General features: G+C 37.2%; 1 protein-coding gene across 3 annotated transcripts in view; it reads left to right on the top strand.

The window, feature by feature from the left end:
- NEDD4 (NEDD4 E3 ubiquitin protein ligase) overlaps positions 1 to 20861 on the top strand; it is a 62755-nt gene that overhangs the window by 7305 nt on the left and 34589 nt on the right. For 2 of the 3 annotated variants that reach the window (XM_075160139.1, XM_075160141.1), the window contains exon 1: positions 14606 to 16208. In XM_075160139.1, the coding sequence (XP_075016240.1) occupies positions 14694 to 16208 (1515 nt within the window). In that variant the 5' untranslated portion in view covers positions 14606 to 14693. Of the gene's footprint in view, positions 1 to 6278; positions 6353 to 7945; positions 8025 to 9229; positions 9269 to 9716; positions 9771 to 14605; positions 16209 to 20861 lie in introns of those variants that run through there. The other variant, XM_075160142.1, reaches the window with a different exon arrangement.

Genomic DNA, 20861 nt, shown 5'->3' with positions numbered 1-20861 from the left:
ATACTAATCAAATATGTACTCTGAAGAACCCTACTTCCTAATTAAAATCTTTCTCTTCTGATGCTATACAATTATTTTAATTTATCTGAATTTTATATGTATCTTAAGCATGTCAGACCGCTTTTTCTGTATGGTAGTTGCTTTTCTGAGCCTGACTCCAGTCAATCACCTGCTGGAGGTTTGGGATGTGTCAGGAATCATTGTTCAACCTGAGAAACAGATTGCAACTTGCTGAAAACTCCTGTAAAATTGTTCAGACTTGAAGTCTTTACATTAACATCAGAGAGTGCCTTTATAGCCACTGAATTAGATAATAGCATGTTCTGTGTTTTGTCTTACTGCTTCAAGCGAGGGAGAACAGTTAGTAACGTAATACGTTCATAGTTGAATTATTGGATGTTGCAGACATTAATGGTTGGCAAAGGTAAATGCTTCTTGCTGGTGTAACATTACAGTGTTTCAATGCACAAAATGAAAAATTTTGAGCTTTTTTCGCCCACTCCCCTGACTCAGGTATAGGCAGCAGCTAAAACTTGTAAGGTGACAAGTTACAACTCTTTGTTGTAATCTTGTCGTGAATCTTACCACATTTAATTTGTGTAGGAGATATTTTATCATGTACAGTCCGTGGAACTGGCAACGCACTCAGACTGCACGCACATACACGCGTATGTACGCACACATGTGCGCATGCTCACAGTCTGGAGTCTGCCTTTGGGGACTCGGATGAGGATCACACTTTATCATCATTCTCTGGTTTGTTCAGTGTTTTATACTATAGCCACTACCATGTCACCATTTCTTTATTTATGCCTTCTTTCTCACGCTTTCTTTCTGCATGTGCCTTTTCCTCTTCCACCACTAAAGTAGGGGTCACTCTCCCAGTTGTCATTAGCATTGTTTTCCTACCGTGTGAATTTGGGAAGGATGTGGGTGAGAACGGACAGTGTTAATACCTGTCCTTTATAGTCATTGATTATAAACAGCTGCAACCCAGGCAAGACTATTCTATTCTGATAAAGTTGTGAGCAAGTTTTAAACTCCTTAAAAGCTTGAAATTTCTTTCCAAATGCTATTTTCTTGCCCAAAATGAACAGTTTAAGAACTTCTCACCTTAATACATATATTCATTGAATCTAGATAGATTCATAGTGACTTTTGTGAAAATGAAACATTATCCACTTCTGGAAGCGCCACTTTATTAGTTTGACTCTTGCTTTGCGTGTAGAGAACACATTTTAAAACTATTTTAGTAGGCATACATAAAAAGGATTTCTGTGTTACAATCAGTTCAAAGTGTCACAGGCTGGCAGGCATTGCCTGTAAAGCTTTAAGTTATTGATTGTCTACATATCAGCTCAGAAACCTTCTATTTCATCATCTTGTTACATACTACCTGTTAGTAAATAGATTCATTATTGGAGATTGTGAAAATGGCACGTGTTAGCAGACCCAGCTATTTTGACCAGTTAATCTTGAACATGTACTTTAGAATATACTAATATGATTAACAATAGAATAATGAGAAAACTGGAGTTCATAATAAGATAACTAATTTGCTGATTCAGCTTTGTAGAGGATGTTTTGTCTGACTTAATCAGACCAAGAATTTTTGGACAGTTCAGTCTCTGTAATATGCAGTAGCCTTATCCCCCGCACATACCCCACCCCTCAGCTTTAAAAATATTATATAACCCCTAAAAATAATTTATCCTTGAATTTTTTAAGAGCAGACTAACTGATATAAACACTCAGTGTCATTTGGACTTCATTTGTATGCAGCCACTCCCTGGCAGATTCAGTAGTTTAATAAATACTTCTTTTTCCACACTGTTTTTGCCTGATTTATATTGGAGTACTTGCATTCTCAGAGGGAACAGCTTAACAGGTCACAGTTTTAATTGTGAAGTGATCTGCTTGTATTTTGCATATGATGCTGTGCTGTGGGCCATTACTGTGTTCCCTTCTTTTTCCCCACCCTCCCTCCCCCCCCCCAGCCTCCAAAGTGGCTGGCAGTCAAATGTTGCCAAAAGAAGCTGAACATCCTTGCTCCATCTATACAAACACCCCCTATGCAACTCTGTGCCCAGAGCTGCTGCCTTTGAGGGCCTGTCGTGTGTGCATGTCCCTCAGAAGTGCATCTCTGTGTTGCAGAGCAGCTGAGGGCTAGGGCATTAAACCGGTGAGACTCCTGGTGTGTTCAAAGCAGCAGATACTCTGTCTTTTCAGCTGTACAGATGGAATAAATTCAGACTGTTAACACCAGGACTGCAAAAGCATGGGTAGGCATTTATGGCCAGGAAGAGACTCTTGGGGAGATAAATTGGTCTGAGAGAGCAGTTTCCCAGACCGGCTGCAGTGCTACTAGACATAGCTGGCATGTTCCCGGTTACTGACTAGGTGCCTGTCCCTTCCTATGCCACCAGAACCACTGGAAGCACGGCAGTGGTGGAAAAGAGTAGCAAGGCGAGCTTGAGAGTGTCTGCAGTCAATACAGAAGAGGTCCAGGCTGCAGCCTGTGCGGGTCTTGGACCACAAAAACGCTCTCGGGCTGCAGCTGCCTGTGGATCTGCAGAAGCAGTTACCGATCCACCATTTCTTGTGCAAGTGGCTACAAAGGGGCAAATAAGGATATCCTGAGCAAGGTGAATAAAGAAGAAAAGGTTCAAAATTGCCTTTGAAACCATGGAATTTTGGTTTTGAACCTATTCCCTGTAGATGCCAGAATCAAGTATCTGATGCTTTGTCTTTGTGCAGAGCTTGCATCGCCTAATCTTTGGCTGCATGAAATTAGCTTCAAACAGTCCTGGAATTTTTTAGCTGTTCATTGCTTTCTGAGATGTTTGGGGCAGCTTTTGTGATCTGTAGCAGCAGTTCCGTAGCAATTCTGCCTGTCGTCAGTGAGTGGGGAGAAAAGGTCATATGGTCACAGTGCAGACTGGTATCCTGTCAGCAGGCCTCTCTGCCTCTTCAGGATGTGCGGGGTCGTAGCGTAATGGGTTCTACCAGTGTAAGGCACTTCTGACTGCATTTGGATTGAGCTGTCTGAATTTGTCCTGCTCTGCTTTGCACGCTAGTGTGACCAGAGAATGGGGAACCTAATCTCTCGTGATTATTGCCCTTGCACGTTAGTGTGAGTTTTTTCCTGAAGTTTCTGGTCTTTATAGCTTGGAAAAGGAAGAAGTGGACCCTTCAGTATCGCCTGTCATTCAAAAAATACACAAAAAGGTGTGTGGTGGGTTTTTTTGGGGTGAGAGCGGTTAGTGGAAAAAGTGAAAGTGAAAAAGGAGATCTGTGGGGAAGATTGTTGTGAACAATTCCGAATTTTTTTTAAATTGCTTTTGTTAATCTAGAAGGATATTTCTACATGGCAGTTCATAAGCAGATGTCAGCTTGCTTGGTTGTTCTGCTGGGCTAACTAAAATCCTGTAGCTGTCCTAGTTTGGCACTGACCCCAAACAAATAATACTCTCTCTTTCAGCAAGGCATGTTTAAATCAACCTTCAGCATGCCAGCCTCAGGTTTGCGGCTTCTAGTTTCCTGAGGTCACATACAAAGCAACTTGTCTTTTTGTAAAATAGCATTCAGATAAATTCAGATCTGTATTATGATAGAAGTAAACAAACCGTGTGATTAAGCCAACTTTAAAATCTGAGGAGTGTGGATCCTATTTCTGGGATCTCCCCCATGTAGACTGTGTTGATGCCCTGGTAAGCCTGACTCCGAGATGCCCGTGCCCCCTCCCCAAAGTATCTAATTGTCTTTACTTTTCTCATGCTTGAATAACTGAGAAAAGCTTGTCGTCTAAGGAACTAAACGCAGATGGAAGAGAAGGTATTTGTCTTTTAGGGCAGCGTGTCCTACAGCAATGTCTGCTCTTGGCCTTTTTCTGAGAAGGAGACTGTGAGATTGTTTCTCGAGCTGCATTCTGTCAGTTGGGTTCCATGGGCTGTGACTGAGGACCCTGCTCTTGTTGGGAGAGGGTGGTGGTGCGCTGAGTGAAGTGCAGAAGAGCTCAGCGAAAGCGGAGATGCACCCATGATACTCTTCAGCTTGAGTAGTCTCTGAAACTCGCTGGTGTTGAATGTCACTGAAGCCAGGTAATTGACAGAAGATAAATCGGACGCTGTTTTGGAATGTAAGACAAGGATGGATATTTTAGGATATTTGTGATATACAAAAATATTAACAAATGGCACTTCTTAACTTGATGCCAACATAGTTTTATACTTATTTTTTCTTAAATCTGGTCAGTTCTGTTGCTGTCATAAAACATATTGGTAATGTTATGTGCCTTAAAGCCTGATCATGACTAAGAATTTTGAAAGCTTAGGACACCTACTAGTGGTCAATGCTGGGTGAGGCTGGTTGTTAGGTCTTTCTTTTCTGAACTATTAGATTTCCTAGTAGGAGACAATTTTCTTTGAGGTGAAGGTGGAAGATAGACTTGTGATTTGGCTGGAATTGTCTTGGCCAATTGACTGTTTTGTCAGTAAGTGGATATTGTGGATGTTCATCTCAGTCACCTGGCAATCATCTCTAACTATAGAGGGTGGGAGAAACTTGCTTACTTTTAAAAAAAAAAAAAAAAAAAATTATTTAGTGGTTTGTTTTCAGCATTACCTTGTTAGCCGGTAGTCTGTGCCTCAGGATTAGCATGCAATTCTCTCTGCTAGCTTTACGAATCCCTCCAATTGGTATTGGTTAAGGAGTCCAGCCCTGTGGTTATATAGGAGACCAATGATAAAGCAAACTTTGAGTGCTTCCTACGTGTCTCCTTTTGAAAGCACTTTCAAATGTGGAATTCAGGAAGGCCCCAGGGACAACATCTGCTGCTTCACCCATTGCTCTTGGTATCTGTTTAACTCCTTAACCACCTAGATTGGATCAGCTTTCCTCACAAGCGTCTCTGACTAGCCATTGCCTACAGACGGTCCTTCATCTGCAAAGCTTTTTGCTTTCCAGAGAAACAGTGCTCATTTGTCTTCTTCCTCTGACATGGTCACAGCTGTTGGGATTTTTTTCCCTTCTTGAATTCAGTAGCTTATCAGATGAGCCATGTAAGACTCTGCACAGCTATGTTAATTAACAGGAGGAGTGCAATCACTTACGTCACTCTTGTGAAGCTGTAATTTGAATAATGTGTAACTGAAATAGTTTTTCGGTTTTTAAAAATCTCATACCCTGCTGACACATCATTTCAGAAATCCCAATATTTTGACCGTGGCCTCTCTGTGCTTTAAAATAAAAATAGATGTAAGAATTCTTTATTCTTGCCTTTTTCCAGAGTTCTTTACTTTTTTATTGATCTGTTCTGATAAAGTTGATATTCTTTTAATTCCCCTCAGGAAATAAATTTATGGTCAGAGTCTATTTTCCATCCTCTGATGAATGCCGAGATACCATTAGGTGAAAACTTGCTCGCTCCATATGCATTTGTCTGAGTGTTTAATGCAACTCGCTTGAACGGCTAGTGAGATGTAAATAGCAACCCATTCCTTGCATTCTAACAGATCATGCCCATGTGCACCAAAAATTGTTATGCTGTTCAGAGCATGTTCTCACAAAGGTCCTTGCCTTTCTACTCTGTAGAAAAGATGGCTAAGAATTGCCTGCTGAGAAACACAGGAACTGCTCGTGGAAACTGCTCCCAGATGCTCTCCTTCCTGCGAGCAGTTGGGAGCAGTAGAAATCACTGGGCTATATGAATTGTGGCAATAGCAGCTTGCTCTTACCATTGCCCTAGGAGAAGATCTTCATGTGTGTGCTATGGAGTATGTGGATACTGCATCCGATCTGGTACAAGTGCATGGCAAGGCTCGCTGGGGAAAATGGTGACTGCCGCTGGCAGAACAATTCGGAATTTTGGAAAGGCAGCTGGCAGGAACAGTGGTATGCTAGGTAAACAATCCTGTCCTGTGGAATTAAGCACCCTAACTCAAATAAAAATCCCACTCCTTTAGAATGACGAGAAACAAAATAAAATTAATTTTAAAAACCCCAAACCCTACTGTATTGACTTATCCAGTTTTTTGGATTCTGTGTCTACTGTCATATGTGGATACGATGGTGATAAGACTTTAAAATGGGTAAAGGTAGAATGGATTTGCTACTGAAACTTGAAGCTGTTTATATCAGACAAAGTAACTGCATTACTTAGTCTATAGTTTTCAGTGCAAATTCAAAATTATGCCAATAATTGCTTTAGCTTTATAAATTAAAAATAGATCTGAAAAATAAATCTGAATGCATCTTGATTATGTTATTTTGTATTTTAGGAGAACACGCGAATTGTCAGGGTGAAGGTTATAGCTGGAATTGGCCTGGCCAAGAAGGATATCTTAGGAGCCAGGTAAGAATATATGTTGTTAATGTATTAAGGGATAGCTGCTTCTTTATTTTCTTTCCACAGCTGTTTAGATCTTAGTAAATCCTTCTGTGCCTCTTTCCAAAAAAAATCAGAACTGTTTTTACTGGTAACCTTATAAAATGATCAGAGACTATGTAAACATGAAGATATCTGTTTTCTTGCCCAAGAGTCACTTGGGCAGATCTTATGCATTGGCAAAACAATGTGTGGGAAGGTTTAGTTCTCTGCATGGTAAAATAGTTCTGCCATCGAGGATAGATACAGGTATATATTTTACCTCAGGCAGACTGCAGCTAAAATAACGAGGTCAGTTATAATCAAAATTGTCTCATCTGTGCTTTAAAGACTTGGAATGAACACAACACTAAACACTGGTAGCAACAAGACTATTTCAACTCAAATTATATGCAGAGGAACCAATTCTATAGATGTGGTAAACCCATGCCAGTGGCTGCAGGCTCTGGGTATGTACAAATTTAAAAGTTAACAATCAAAGTGGCTTAACACTTACCACAGGAAAGATCAGACTTTGTAATTGAAATGCTTTGTAGGATCTTGTAGAATTGGCAAGTGGCAGCATGCAGCTTTTACTAAAGCTGCTTTTTCTTCTGGCCTGTGTACAGAGAGTCTAGAAAAGTACTGATGGGTTTAGTACTAGTTCTGCTGTCAGCTGCTTTGGCATATGTACAGGAATGCTGTTACTTTAGCACTAGCAAAATTGTTACGTGTGACATCAGTTTAGCATTAGAAAAATTTCTCTTGTGATATTCATATTTTCCCTGAAGCCAGACAGTCTCTCTTCAATTTTTTTTTCACGTGCAATTGTTTTTACTTCAAACAAAAATAGGGCAGCTTTTCTCATCATAACTTAAATATGTGAAAAACGTATGCTCTTTTGCTGTATGGCAGACAGTCTTGGTCATCTTTTGTTAATAGTCTGTTTGAGCAATTGAATGCCTTGACTCTGTTCATGAAAAGTGGATATTCATATAATCTGTTGTTTATTGTACCACAGGAAGGAGAAGAAAAATCTGAGGCAGTAGGCCATTTTAAGCAACCATATTAGGACACCTTCATTAACAGAAAAATTCAGGTTAAACTCAAAGTCTGTGAAACTGATAGAACATTTAGTAAAAATATTGCATGTTCAAGGAAGTACCTCAAATTCCAGGTGTTTTAAATTGTTAAAAACAAGAGATTTAATACTTTAAGCTTTATCAATCACAACTGATTTTTTTCATGTGTGTATTGTTGAAATGCATGAGGATTTATTTAATCTGTTCTCATGAAGTAACAACTGTGAAAGAGGAGAGAGAATCAAGTTGTGGTGATATACAGAATACAAAATGGCATAGCTAGTATGGTCATAATCAGTAACGATATTTAGATTAGTTTTATCCCTAAAACTATTTAGAAAATGATTGTAGGTACAAATGCATATGCTGTTCATAAAGTAATTGTAACTCCTAGTTTCACAGCTTCTATTAATTTAAACCTTTTAAAACTCAACTGCTAATAATGCTGACAAAAAAGGATATATAGCAGCATGCTTATCTTTTTCTTTCCCCCTCCCAGTGACCCATATGTGAAACTGACAGTGTATGATCCAGTGAATGGAGTCCTTACCAGTGTTCAGACAAAAACTATTAAAAAGGTTAGTTGTCTTATCTTTGTGGGTGTGGTGGTTTTGATTGTTTTTTGATCAGACTCTAGAGGAAAGGTTAATGCTACAGGAAATATGACAATTAATGTACTTGAGTGAACAGACATAGAGAAAGGAATATTCCATGGCCTACTCTATTTCTCTGTTCATGGCATTATTTTTGTATTTTCCCTTCGATAATTTTAGTGAAAGGTAGAGAAACACTAAGGAATATAAGGTGAGAACTGATTCAAAACTACATCATTCATGGAAATACTGGATTGTTCTGATATTCTGAGATCTTTAATGATCAGCAGAATCTCTCTTGCTGTACGACTTCTTACTCTCTTTCTTGCTGTACGACTTCTTACGCTCCTTCTGGCTGTATGATTTTTATCTTTTTTTATGTTTGAAACAAAAATACAATTTATTGTGTTTCAACATCAGATTGCACAGTTCACCTGGATCATTATACTACTCGTTTCTCTAGAATACCTGCAGGAAAAAGTCAGTGTTAGTACTGGTAACTTACATTACATCAACTAAAAATGAAAAATTGTATACATGAGAGAGAAAGTACTCTTCCAAATCGTTGTTCTCAGATAGTGGCTGTGATTTGTATTATGAGATCACTCATGCATTTTCCCTTCACGTTGGTAACTGTTAGTTTAGCTATGATGAGAGTTCAAAGTATCTCTAGTATTTTTAAAAATCGCCACAATTGAAAGATGTGTCTAGTTGAGCAGGTTATATTGTGTTTGGCCCACCTGTGCCTGGTCTGTCTGGATTACCTTGTTGAGAGATTTTGCATTTGCAAAGAGTTCCTAATGTCAGGATTAATATAAGTTTGCATGTAAGATATGTGGATAGTGGACTGAGGAGAAGGCAGTGATTATTACTGAAGACATACCATAAATTAACTCATTTGGACTGTATAATGGGCCCTCCTCTGCATCCACGGTGTTAGCCAAAATCTGAGAATACTTGCATAAATTGTCTCCATTCTGCACTGTGTTAAACAGTGTAAGACTCCTATGACTTATACCTGCAATAGCAAGGTTAAAGCTTTTGTACTTTCTTCTTAACTGGTTTGTAACATGGAATAAAACAGATGTAAAACATCAAAAAAGACACCGATACAGAATTGTCGCTATAACCAATGCTGTCTTCCTTTTTTTTTTTTTTTTTTTTTTATTTATTCCCCCACCCCCATATAGTCCTTAAACCCGAAGTGGAATGAAGAACTCTTATTTAGGGTAAGTGTGTTTTACAGCCTTATTACCTATGTTGAATATTATATTAACATATTAGGAAAAACATTTTCTCACTACTTCAGCTTAAAATCAGAAATACATCTATAATTAATGTTCAAAAAGGCTCACAAACTGCTTTCCTTAGAAATACATTTGTTAACATTTTTATTTGTGCCAGAGTTAAATTTTCAGTCTTGATGTTATCTTCTGTATTCCATGAATGTTTAAAAACATGAACATGGATTTAAAAACAGTTTGGGATAGCACCAGTCTTGGCTCATTGGTTCTGGTAGAAATGTGTTGCATAGTGAAATGGCAGCAAGGTATAGATTTGCTGTTTAATTTAGGTCTTATGTATTTCTTTCCTCCTGCATAAACATAGAGATTTTGCTGAAGACAAATGTTGGAATTCAGCATATATTTTAACTATTAATGTATTTCTTCTTCCTAGGTTAATCCTCAAAAACACAGACTCCTTTTTGAAGTATTTGATGAAAACCGTTTGGTAGGTCCTTTCGTGTTAATATCGCAATGTATTAAAGACTTGAATGAAAGTAAGTTCATCTGGATTCAACATGGATAAAAAAACCACACCAAACAATCTTAACTTCTATAATGAAACCTAAAGCTAAAGGCAGACCTGATTCGTTTACTTATCTGACATTACCACACTTTGTGATGCTCTGAAGCAGTTATATTATTATTCTTAACTTCTGATGTGCTTTAACTCATAAAAGCGTCGTTCTTTTATAGTGCTTTTCAAATGATATGGCCAAATTCTTCAGTGATATTGAAAGCTCCTCATTGAATGTTTATTTTTCCCACAAAGTAGTATTGACAACGTAATTATCTCTGTACACAGTGTGAGAAGCTTCTTCAATGTGTGAGGAGTAGCATGAAACGAAGCATGTGTCCATTTTCTTTGGAAATCTTAACAAGTGGACAGTGGATTGTGATCTTGTAGATAGGTATCACTCTCTGAATGGCAGGGCATAAGTAAGATAGGGATAGCTTGTGCATTTATTTCCTCAGTGAAATCAAAACTCCTCCTCTGACCATGCTCTCATTTTACGTGTGAAGATGTCTACTTGTCTATCTTTATGTCTGTTTTATTGTAAATGAATAAGGCTGGTAGCAGTACAATCATGACACTTGCATCCTAGGGCCACTTCACAGACATTCCTTCTCACTGGAATACATACCTTTTCCTTCTGCAATAGTTTGAAACTTATAGGAGGGATTGTGTGCTCTTTAGTTTGTACTTCAAACACAGGTTCATTCTGATAGCCATTATAAAGGATCTCTTTGTGCTTGAATAGTGTGTTGGCTATGAAAAATTTACTATTTTTTCCTAATGCTTTCTGCATATATTCAGTAATCTATTGTATCTTTTGTGGAGGTGCTGCTCTGCTAAAGTTGGGAAGAGTGAAAATGTTTGTAAATATAAGTACAAACTGTTTAAAATATTAGATTTAAGAAAGAAGCAGCTTGTTTCTTGGTTATAGACATGACACAGTCCCCAAACCATTTACTTTTTCACTGGTGGTATTACCTGTCCCAAGTATTTCAAATATGGTGTCTCTTTTTTTTTTTTTTTTTTTTAAATAATTTTAAAAGGAATCACCAGCATTTGTGGCTTACATGGCGTGTTAAATATGATTTTTCAGGATGCTCAGATGTTCATTTCAACATGATGCTATGGGCTACAATGTATTCTTCATGAAGTCAAAGTACTTTGTCTGTTAGTCATTGGAACATTACTGCCACCCCCTGGAAACCAGAAGGCATGATTACAAAGTCAGATTCCTGATTTTTTTGGGAGAAGGCCAATGCTTTCTCTGTGGTTTCCACAAGAGAATTCCTTAGCATTCTTTCTCTAATCTAGAGTAGATAAGTTGTTTGGCCTGTTTGCTTATGGGAGAGGAACCGATAAAACATTTTATTGGTATCAACTTTGAAATGGTGCTTTGTTTCCTATGTATGATTATATTTAGAGCTCAAAGCATCACGACCTCATCAGTCACTATAGTTCTACAATAACCCCAATATTTTTTATCTTTTCCATCTCCTCATTTGGTGAATGGAAAAGGCTGTCTCCCCATTTCTCTTTAGCTTGCTCTCAGAAACACTAAGTTTCTATCCCAGATGTCTTGAGCTGCTTTAAGTCAGTCAAATTGTTGCCTTAGCTGTGATTGTTGTTTAGCGTTGACAAGCTCCCCCACTTCTATTAATTCATCTTCACATGTCAAAACTCATAGGTACCTTGCAGTCTTTCACTAGGATACACAGCTATGACCAGAAGGTGTTTCATCTTTCATTATTTTAGTGGGCTTCAGTGTTAGCCTTTCTTTCTTCTACCTATTGGATGACTGTTTAAACTCTAGATGTGAGCAAGCTGATAAAACTGAAATTCTCTTACATTTGTGAGACCGTCCTTCCAACGAATAATTTCCTCTGTATTTGTCCCAAGTGCTTTTACTCCCTTTTGGGGAATAACTTTTGGGGATAAACTGAAGCCTGAAGTCTCTGCTTTTTGTTTTTAAGAAATGTTGCTTTCTTGAAAACCAGGCTCAAAACATATCTTCTTCAATGTTAGGCTTAAATTCAAAGTCCTGCTGCATTGGTTATATCACCAACAGTTGGAGTTTTAAAATCTTTCTGTAATAGCTTTAAAACTTTTCAAAGATAGCCTGTCTTGGATTTGGTAAGGGAACACTAAATCTGTTTTGTTCTGCTGACTTGTTGCAAACCATTAGTAGAATAAAGGGCTTGAGCAGTTTGTGGAGTCAATTATGGTTGTCTTTAAAAACACATTAGAAAAATCTGTCAAGAAGGACGAGATCGTTTATGAGATGGACCAGTGAAGGGTCCATAGACTTTTGGCTATCTCTTCCTGTCTTAAAATAACTTGTCACAATTATGTATGTTTCAAATGAAGTGCCAAAATCTGTTACTGATACTGAAGAAGTCGATGATTTTAAGATTTGAATGGAGCTATTGGTACTTTTAAAAAATTATTATTTTTTATTTATTTTTATGTCAACTCTAATTCACCAAGACAGAATTTTGCATTTTAAAAGCCATTTTATGCTGACTAAGGAAGCTGTAGTTGGCTGCTATACCTGTACAGTATACCTAAGGAAGAGTGACATTTTGAGAAATTTCACTTAAATCTTAAGCCTGAGTTACCAAAATATGTCAGCTTATCATTTTCTTAGAGGTTTCTTTAGTAAAATTGGAAAAACATTTCAGATCATCTATTGGGGGAGAAAGTGTGCTTTCTTTCACTAAGCTAGCGGTATCTCTCATAAAGTGGTTGCAATTTGTTGTGTATCACACTAACATGTTACAAATTGTGCTGTTCGTAATTTTTTATTGGGGAGAAAAGGAGCTTTAAGACATGCATTTTTTACTCTTCACTCACATATCTTAGGGAGGGGGTTTTGCTGGTTTTTTGTTTTTGTTTTTTTTTAGTGTATTGCTTGAAGTTCAAATGTAACTTTTTGAAACTGTGACCAAAAGAATCTTTAATGGTATTTTCCTTTCCTCTTCTCCCCCCGCCCCCCCCATCCCAGTCCCCCTCCAACATATAACATTAGAAGAAGTCCAGTTGGTAAAGCATAATGAAATAAATGAACTATTGTATTTTTTGGCTTTTTATGAATAAGCCTGTATTCATTTATTGCTGCATTCTAATCATGGAATTCAGGTAACGGAGGTTAAGTAAGCCCTGAAGTATAATTAGAAAACAAATTTGTTGCTTGCAAACAGGGTGCTGTGAATTTGATTCTTGGCTCTTTTTTGGGAAGGAGGTATAAATGTTAATTTTACTGCCTTCTAGCTTAAAATACAGTAAAGGTTAAATAAACATGGAGCAGAAAAAAAACCTAGTAGTATGACCTATAAAAGTATAAATGGCCTAGTGTTCTCTTCTGTTTGCACTTTTTCAGCAGCACTAAGTAATTTTGTGTTAGTGTGGTAGCGTTTAGTACTGCATCATATACGGCTTCTGTATTCAAAAGTACATTCATAGCCAAATGTTTGTTTTTTAAAAAAAACAAACACCAAAACAAAAAAAAAACACACCAAAAAACCAAAAACCCCACTTAACAGCGAGATTCAAGATTGCCTTTTTTCAAAAGTCCCACTAGGTGCCAGCAAAGGACCTTTTCAGACTATGTGAGCCAGTGAAACATTTTGTAGGAATTCTCAATCCCATTACTCTTGTAAGAGTTGACAGTATATTAACTTCTTGACATGCTGCTCATTTTATCTAAAAAAATAAAAATAAATTAGTAATTAGCTATGAATGTATGAGACAGTTTGTATATAATTATACAGAACAGCTTTCTTCTGTAATTGTGCTTGGTAATCATATTTATCTCTGTGCATACTTAGCTCAGTGTTCTAAAGTTTGCATAGCTGGTCATATATTTGCATGCCATATTGAATTCTAATAAATGTCCCCTTATTGTGGGCTTCCAGCAAACAAGATGAGGTGGTTAAATTTGTAAGAATACTTTTGTTTCTTTCTACCTTTAACAGCTGTAATTTGGAAAGGTTAAAATATAAAATAAAAGGTTAACATGGTCGGCTGAAAATAAATGCCAAATTATTAATCAGAATAACTTGTGGTTCTAATTCCGTTGCACCTCACTAAAAATTACGAATTAATTGGCAGGAGAGGTTTCTAATATGTCCAAATCTTTAGAAAGTGTGATTGCTTAACAGCGTGTAGATTGCAAAATAATGCCAGGTTTCTTTCAAGTTTTATTTAAATAGTGCAGAAAGATTTTCTTTTTTTTTTAAGGGGAAGGAGGCTTATTTCACTGGTTTATGCATAATTCAGACCTCAGCAGTTTGCTAGCATGGTTACTATTTGGAAATTCAATCCTAGACTTGATACTCAATTATATGGGACTTCATTCCTACCAACTTCCTGTAATTCTAAACCTATGGGTAAAAATATTAGTAGTCATACGCTGCTGAGGAAAGTACGGACACATTGACTCAGCTAGTGCAGCTGCAGCAGGAGTTGCTGTTTTAAACTTGGAAGTACTGGAAGTTTATTATTGTATTCATTTATGCAAATTACAGAAGGTATAATTGAAACAAGGTCAGCAGTGCTTGTCAGTGTGTTGCAACTGAGGTCGTTGGAACGTAAGTGCTTTGTAAATGAATGCTTTCTGACTGCAAGCAATCAAAGACGGTCCAGAAACTGCAGTTCAACGAATGGCTGACTTATTTCAAGAGGTACAGTTTTTTTTTTAACACTAGTATCTTGTAGAAAGTAGGACAAAGACTGCAACTTTTATGGGCTTTTACTGTTGTGATGTACTAGCTCTAGGTTCTGTGCAGCTGCCTGTAGCCTTTCTGCTGAAGGATCTTTGTGGTTTTCATTTGCTAACATGTGTGGAAATGAGAACAAATGGCACGACGGTTAAGATTGCATTTTGCTACCCAAAGAAGCAACACAGATCCATTATCGGAAACCTCTGAAGATGCTTTGGATAGTAACAATTGTATGTATTTCAAAAAATCGCAGAATTCTGCACCTAATGTTACACAAATGAAACTGACTCCTAGACAAGTTGCTTATGCACCTGTAATGCAACAAGTTATTAATCAAGAGGAAAATGCAACTGTTTCTTCATTGCAAATAAAAAAGAGCACCTCACTGCACATTTCTCTACAGTCTAGAAAGTATAGTGGATGTTTTCGGTCTGGTGATCCTGTAGCTACTGGTGAAGACACTTCATTCATTGGCATTAGCAATGAAGGAAATTGTGGTGCTAGAATTGTCGTTGATCATCGATCTAATGATGGCCTTCTGAGCAATACTGCTCTGTGCAATGGCAGTCTTGGCAGTATTGCAGCCAGTGACAGTGGATCGTTCAGCAGTGCTGGCAGTGACTACGGATCATGTGCAAGTACCACAAGTGATGGAGGTTCATATAGTAACAGTGTCATCAGCGACAGTGGTAGTGGCACTCTTTCGACAAGTGATGGTACTTTCTGTAGTAGTGTTGTACATGGTGATTCTTCATATAGAAGCACTATAAACAAATGTAATCCCTATAGGAACAACTCATCTCAGGAAACTCTGTGTAGAAGTAATACTACTTTTGACCAAGATGCTTTGTCAGTGAGGAAGAAAACTAAAATTCCACTGCGACGTTGTTCGTCACTGGTTATTTTCCCTAGGAGTCCTTCCAGTACTCCTCCAGCTTCTCCAGTAGGCTCAGGTCAACTACCACGTAGAGGCGCCTATCAAACATCCCATAAACTAATTATTTCTCCTAGTGAGCTGGCACAAAAAGAAGATCAAACCATTTCCAAGGGATTCCTTTCAACAGCAGTCAGTGGACTTCGACTGTCTAAAACCGTTTGCTCTTCTGGCGAAGTCAGAGACATTCGACCGCTTTACTTGAATACATCGTTACAGGACAAAAGTCAAATTTTGAATAGTTCCGAGCAGGCAACTTGTGAAGAAGTATCTGATGGCTTCTCATGTATTTCAGTTCATCTCACTCAAAGAGCATTTGCATCGAGCAGCGAAATGGTTAACAGCTGTTGCAGTCCAGAGTTAAATCTGAACTCCAGTGCAAAATACCCTCATTTAAAACTGGCACGTAGCACATCTGCATGTTTACCCTCAAAAATAGATTCAGAATATCAGACTAATATAAATGAACTAGAAAGACCGAATGCACAGATGAGCAAAACCCACCACGTTTTGCAAAGAAGTGTTTCGCTGGAAGGATCACGTCAAAAAGTTTCTTGCTGTTTATCCAGCCTTAAATACAAGTGTCATAGTGCAAGGACGTCTCAGTTGCACATACAGTTCAAACCTGGGAATGAAGGAAAAACAACTGGTGTTAAGAAAAGATATGGAACCTCTAAAAGGGAAATGTCTAGCACTTCTTTGTGGAGGCCCCATAAGGTGAGTGTCCTGGTTTATAGAAAAATTTGACAGTGTTTTACAGCTGAAATTTAACTGGAAAATAATAAAATTTACAGTCAAGACTTAAACGCAACGATATCAGAATTTCCTAATGGTGTCAATCGGTCACCATTAGGAAGTTAATTTTTCTAGCATCTTTGGTTTTTAGATTTGCTTCTTAGAATATGGTACATACAATAGCATAGATGAATAGGTCTTACAGTGAAGTACCTGTATTTAATATATTATAAACAATAATTTCCTGTTTACATGAACTCAAAGGGATTTTCTTGTCTAGTTATCTAGACATGGGAATTATTTAAACTTCAGATGAAGTTTTGTAGTTTTAAATACATAACTTTACTTCTCAATAAATTAATAGTAATTACTAAAATTGTTTGCATATAAAAAGGGTAAAAATGACTGGATTGTTGTAGAGCCTTTTAGGTTTACCTCATATAGGCTTTATTTTACAGAACAGTTTGGTGTATGTAGAATTAAAGATAAGTAATATTTGAACAGAGGAACTGTAAATACCATTTGTTTCTGTATACACCCTGAACCACAGGAATTTTCAGAGTTTCCTCTCCTTTTTTTTTTTTTTTTTCCTTCTTCCTTCCAACCACTACTTCAGCCTGAGCAGTACACTGTAACTTAATACCTCTCCCAACAACATTGCTGTTCAAATTATAGTACTTGGGTCTAGAAGGCTTATATCAAATATATTTTTTTGGTAATGAAACTCAATGTTCAGCTAAACTGCAGAAGTGTGTTTGCTCTTATTAACTCTTAAGGCAGCTTATATTGTTAGTAAGGCATAAAACACATGAAATGTGGATTTTAAGACTTGTTTGAATAACATTGTGAAGACTTGAACGATCTGAATTTTATATATTAGTTTTAATTGTGAATGCTGATAAAAGTGCAACAATTAATGTTTACCAAAATTGTTTTAAAATCTCATTCTCTACAAATTGACACTACTACCATTTAACTAACATGCTTGTTTAAGCAAAAGGCTTTCTGCCAAAGATCTATAGTTATGACAGTCCCTTTCTAAACTAGTAATAGAACTACCTTGGAGGTATTTGCCTGTAATTTTCAGTCTGTTGTTGCCCTTAGAGTAGTGCCTGCTGATTCTACATTTTTTTATTTCTTTGGAATTTTGTATTGCTTTTTGGTTAAAAAGAGTTTGAAGAAAAATGCACTTTCCTTCTTGTAAAACTGTGATCTATGTTTAAGCTTCATTATAAAGCTCACAGTGGATCACAGGTAATCACTATGCGTCTTGTTTGGTGATTCCTCATCCCAAAATCAAACTGTAAAGTTGATGGTAAATTCCACAATAAGCACAAACAGATTATGACATATTTTAAGTAGTCTGGATCTAGTTATTTTTAAAAAGTATATTGTAAAAAGGAAAACATCTTGAGACGTGCACTTCAAGTACATTTCTCGTCAACTTGCACTGCTAGCCTCTGTGTTTAATGGCAGTTGATATGTAAGATATTTTATATTTTAATACTGAGTGAATTTTAATAAATTCAATTTAGATAGAATCCAAGTTCAGGATTAGATTGTTAGCAAACATTTCCAGAAAACCTCGTAGGACACTGGACTGACAGTAGTTTGTTTCAGTTCCCACGAGCGGTGTTTACAGTGGATTGACATAAAATCTAAGGAAACTTAACTTTTTAAAGCACTGGATAGCATGCTTCTGTGGTAGTTGAGCATTTTTACTATGTTAATGTGGCAGCCTATTTTAAGCTTCCTGAATTCTTAAGATTTCATCTTCTGACTAGACGATGAGAGAGACAAGTTTAAAAATTAAAAATAATAGAAAAAAGGAGTCTGAATCCCAGATTGTTGTCGTTATCTTGTACTTTTCACGTATTTGCAAATATTTAGATTTGTGCCATATCTACATACAAATTAAAAAGATCTCTGACATCAGAAAACTAGACACTAAAGGTTTTATAGCAGTATACTTGTTTCAGATTCGTTTATGCAACAACAGGCACAGGACCCTTTCAGTCCTGAAATGGCCCTTTCAGTCTTTACGTAAAATCGGTTCTTATAGAATATCCTATAAAACATGTTATCAAAAAATTTAAAAGCTTCCCCCACCAAACCAAGCAAAACCCATAGTTGACTTAATAGCAGTTCAGCAATTCACTGGAATAAAATAGATAAATACTATTGTATTTGCTGTTACAGTCTTTGTGACAAATAGATTCTATGGCAATCATTTAATTATATAGTCCAGTTAATTATCATGGTGTATTGTGACTTATTTAAAAATAGACAACTCCCAAAATATTTCTCTTGACTCCAGTTAGTCTGGCCTAGTATATTGATATGCTGAGTCTGGGTTCAAATTTAACAAGTTGATACTGGAGTAGCATTTAGTAATGTCAGCTATCTGTACAGAGCAGTCATGAAATCAAATCAGCCAGAGACTCCAGAGTCTGAAGCAGCAAAAGGTCTATGCATTCTTTTCTTACGTGCCTAGCTACTAGCCTTCAGCCACCTCGTGTCAGATTTCCTGCTTTCTATAATCAACAGCTTGTTAAAGGCTGACTTTTAAAAAAACAAAAAAACCAAACAAAACCCAACATCAAAACACCATTTCTTTGACAACTGGCCTTGGATTATTTTTAATTAAGTTGAAAAATGTGTAATGGTGATGGCCCACATACTACTGCTGATCTTTACTGGAAACATATTGAATAGGTTCTGCAGTAGATAGTGGAATTTCATTTATGCCAAGCAGGAGGAAGAGGTAGTCCATGGTTGTAGCATTGGAGGTTGTCCTTGACTTTGTAATTCTGTTTTTAATGTTTTTTCCATGCATCTATCTCTTGCTTAGGGTAGAAATAAATCTGCAACTAAAGCACTTTGACATCACAGGTATGAATTGGGAGGGTAGGAGTGAGTAAGGGAACAGTTTACATGTCATCTTACATATGTAAACTTCAAGAGGTACAGAGAAAGGCAGAAGCAGTGACTACAGTTCCACTTCCTGTAGACCATAAACACAATTTTAAAAAAAAAAAAAAAAGCTGTGCTAATCTCTTCCACCAGCATAATATTATGCTGACATCCCTGTTGACGTTAGCCATTCCTTCCCCATCAGTATCACTGCTGGTTAGATAATGTGAATATTGTAAATGTACTTGCAAATCTGTTTCAGCAACTGTGTACCTTTAAAATAATTTCTTAAACAATTAAGGGAATCATTGTGTTACTGTCCTTTTGTTTACAAGTAATTTTACTCAAGTTTTGTCTCTAGTGAATGAAATACATGTTTTGAAGCAAAAAAAGGTCAGAGGTGGTGTAAAATAACCAAAACATTTTTCTACTGTCAAGGTTCATGTGAAGAAAACCTTTAGTTGGAACTCTTGAGTTTTTTTCACCAGGTTCTGGAACTCTGCCTTTTGTATTTGTAAAAGGAGATGCTATTTGAATCTTTCAGTACTAAATTTAAATTTTGGACAAACAGTAATTTGAGGGGGCTCTGTGTGAGAATGTCTCTCTTCACTAACTTACTTCCCAGCTGATCTCAACATGCTGAGGGGACCAGAACCTGTGCCTGGAAGATCTTGATTCCCTTGATAAATGCTGCACCACAAGTTAGCACTGAGTAGTCTGAGGTTGTCTTCTCTCTTGCATCCTCTTTAAGTATAGAGCTTCTGTCTTAGCAGAAGCTTCTATCTTCACAGAAGATAATGGTCCAACCAGGGAAGAGTGCCAAGAGAAGGGGAAGGCAACTGTGGCTTATATCCAGTCATCTCCATCTTTGTGTATTGAGCAAAGGGCCTGCACGGATATTGGTGTCCCAAATCTGTGAGGTGGAAAAAGGGCAGGTGAAGCAAGAGATTATAGAGGCAATACAAGGCAAAGCACAAACTGACATCTCTTTATGCTATTGTGCTATGATAACTTCATCACCTAGTAATTTTCATATTGTTCAGTATTGCGTATCTTGAAGGATCATGTTACAGGACTGTCTATGGCACACTGCTGTGTCATGGTATATCAGTTCAGCCGAGGAGAATTGGGGTTGACAGGAACGTGGTGTGTTTCTGAGGAATCATGGTGACAACTATGTTAGACTTAAATCACATAATACTATTCATGTTGTCTCAGACAAATTTTAGAAGTTGAAGTATACATCAAAGCATTAAAGGGAAGACAGTGGAAACTGTCTGTTAATCACAATAATTAACAATTTGTAATTAGTTGTAGGTGATCTCCTACTTTAATCCTTTATATAACAATGACCTGTAGTGCTTTGGTAATTTGTACTGTTTTCTCCTATTTTCCATCTTGCTTAAATGCAGAGTTTTGTTACAGTTTCTTCTCCACCTTTCTTCATGCCTTTAGCTTTTGATTAGCAATCTTCTTCAGGGGGGAAAAAAGATTACACACAAAGGATGTGATAAACCTTACAGCCAAGACTAGCTGTGAACGGTTGCTACGTGGAAGCATTAGCAAAGGAAGCAATTTGGTATCAGCTCCGTCCCTAAAATTGTTCTTTGTTAGTTTTAGCAAGTTGTATTTGGCAACAGTGAACCATATGTAACTTTCAGAATATGATTATGCTGTAAGGAACAGTGTCTGAGCTGTAGCAGAATACTTGAATATATATAT

This window comes from Calonectris borealis, chromosome 11 (assembly GCF_964195595.1).
Source record: "Calonectris borealis chromosome 11, bCalBor7.hap1.2, whole genome shotgun sequence".
NCBI classification, from domain to species: Eukaryota; Metazoa; Chordata; class Aves; order Procellariiformes; family Procellariidae; genus Calonectris; species Calonectris borealis.
Note: the sequence above shows the minus strand (reverse complement) of the source record. Positions and strands in the feature narration are given on the sequence as shown.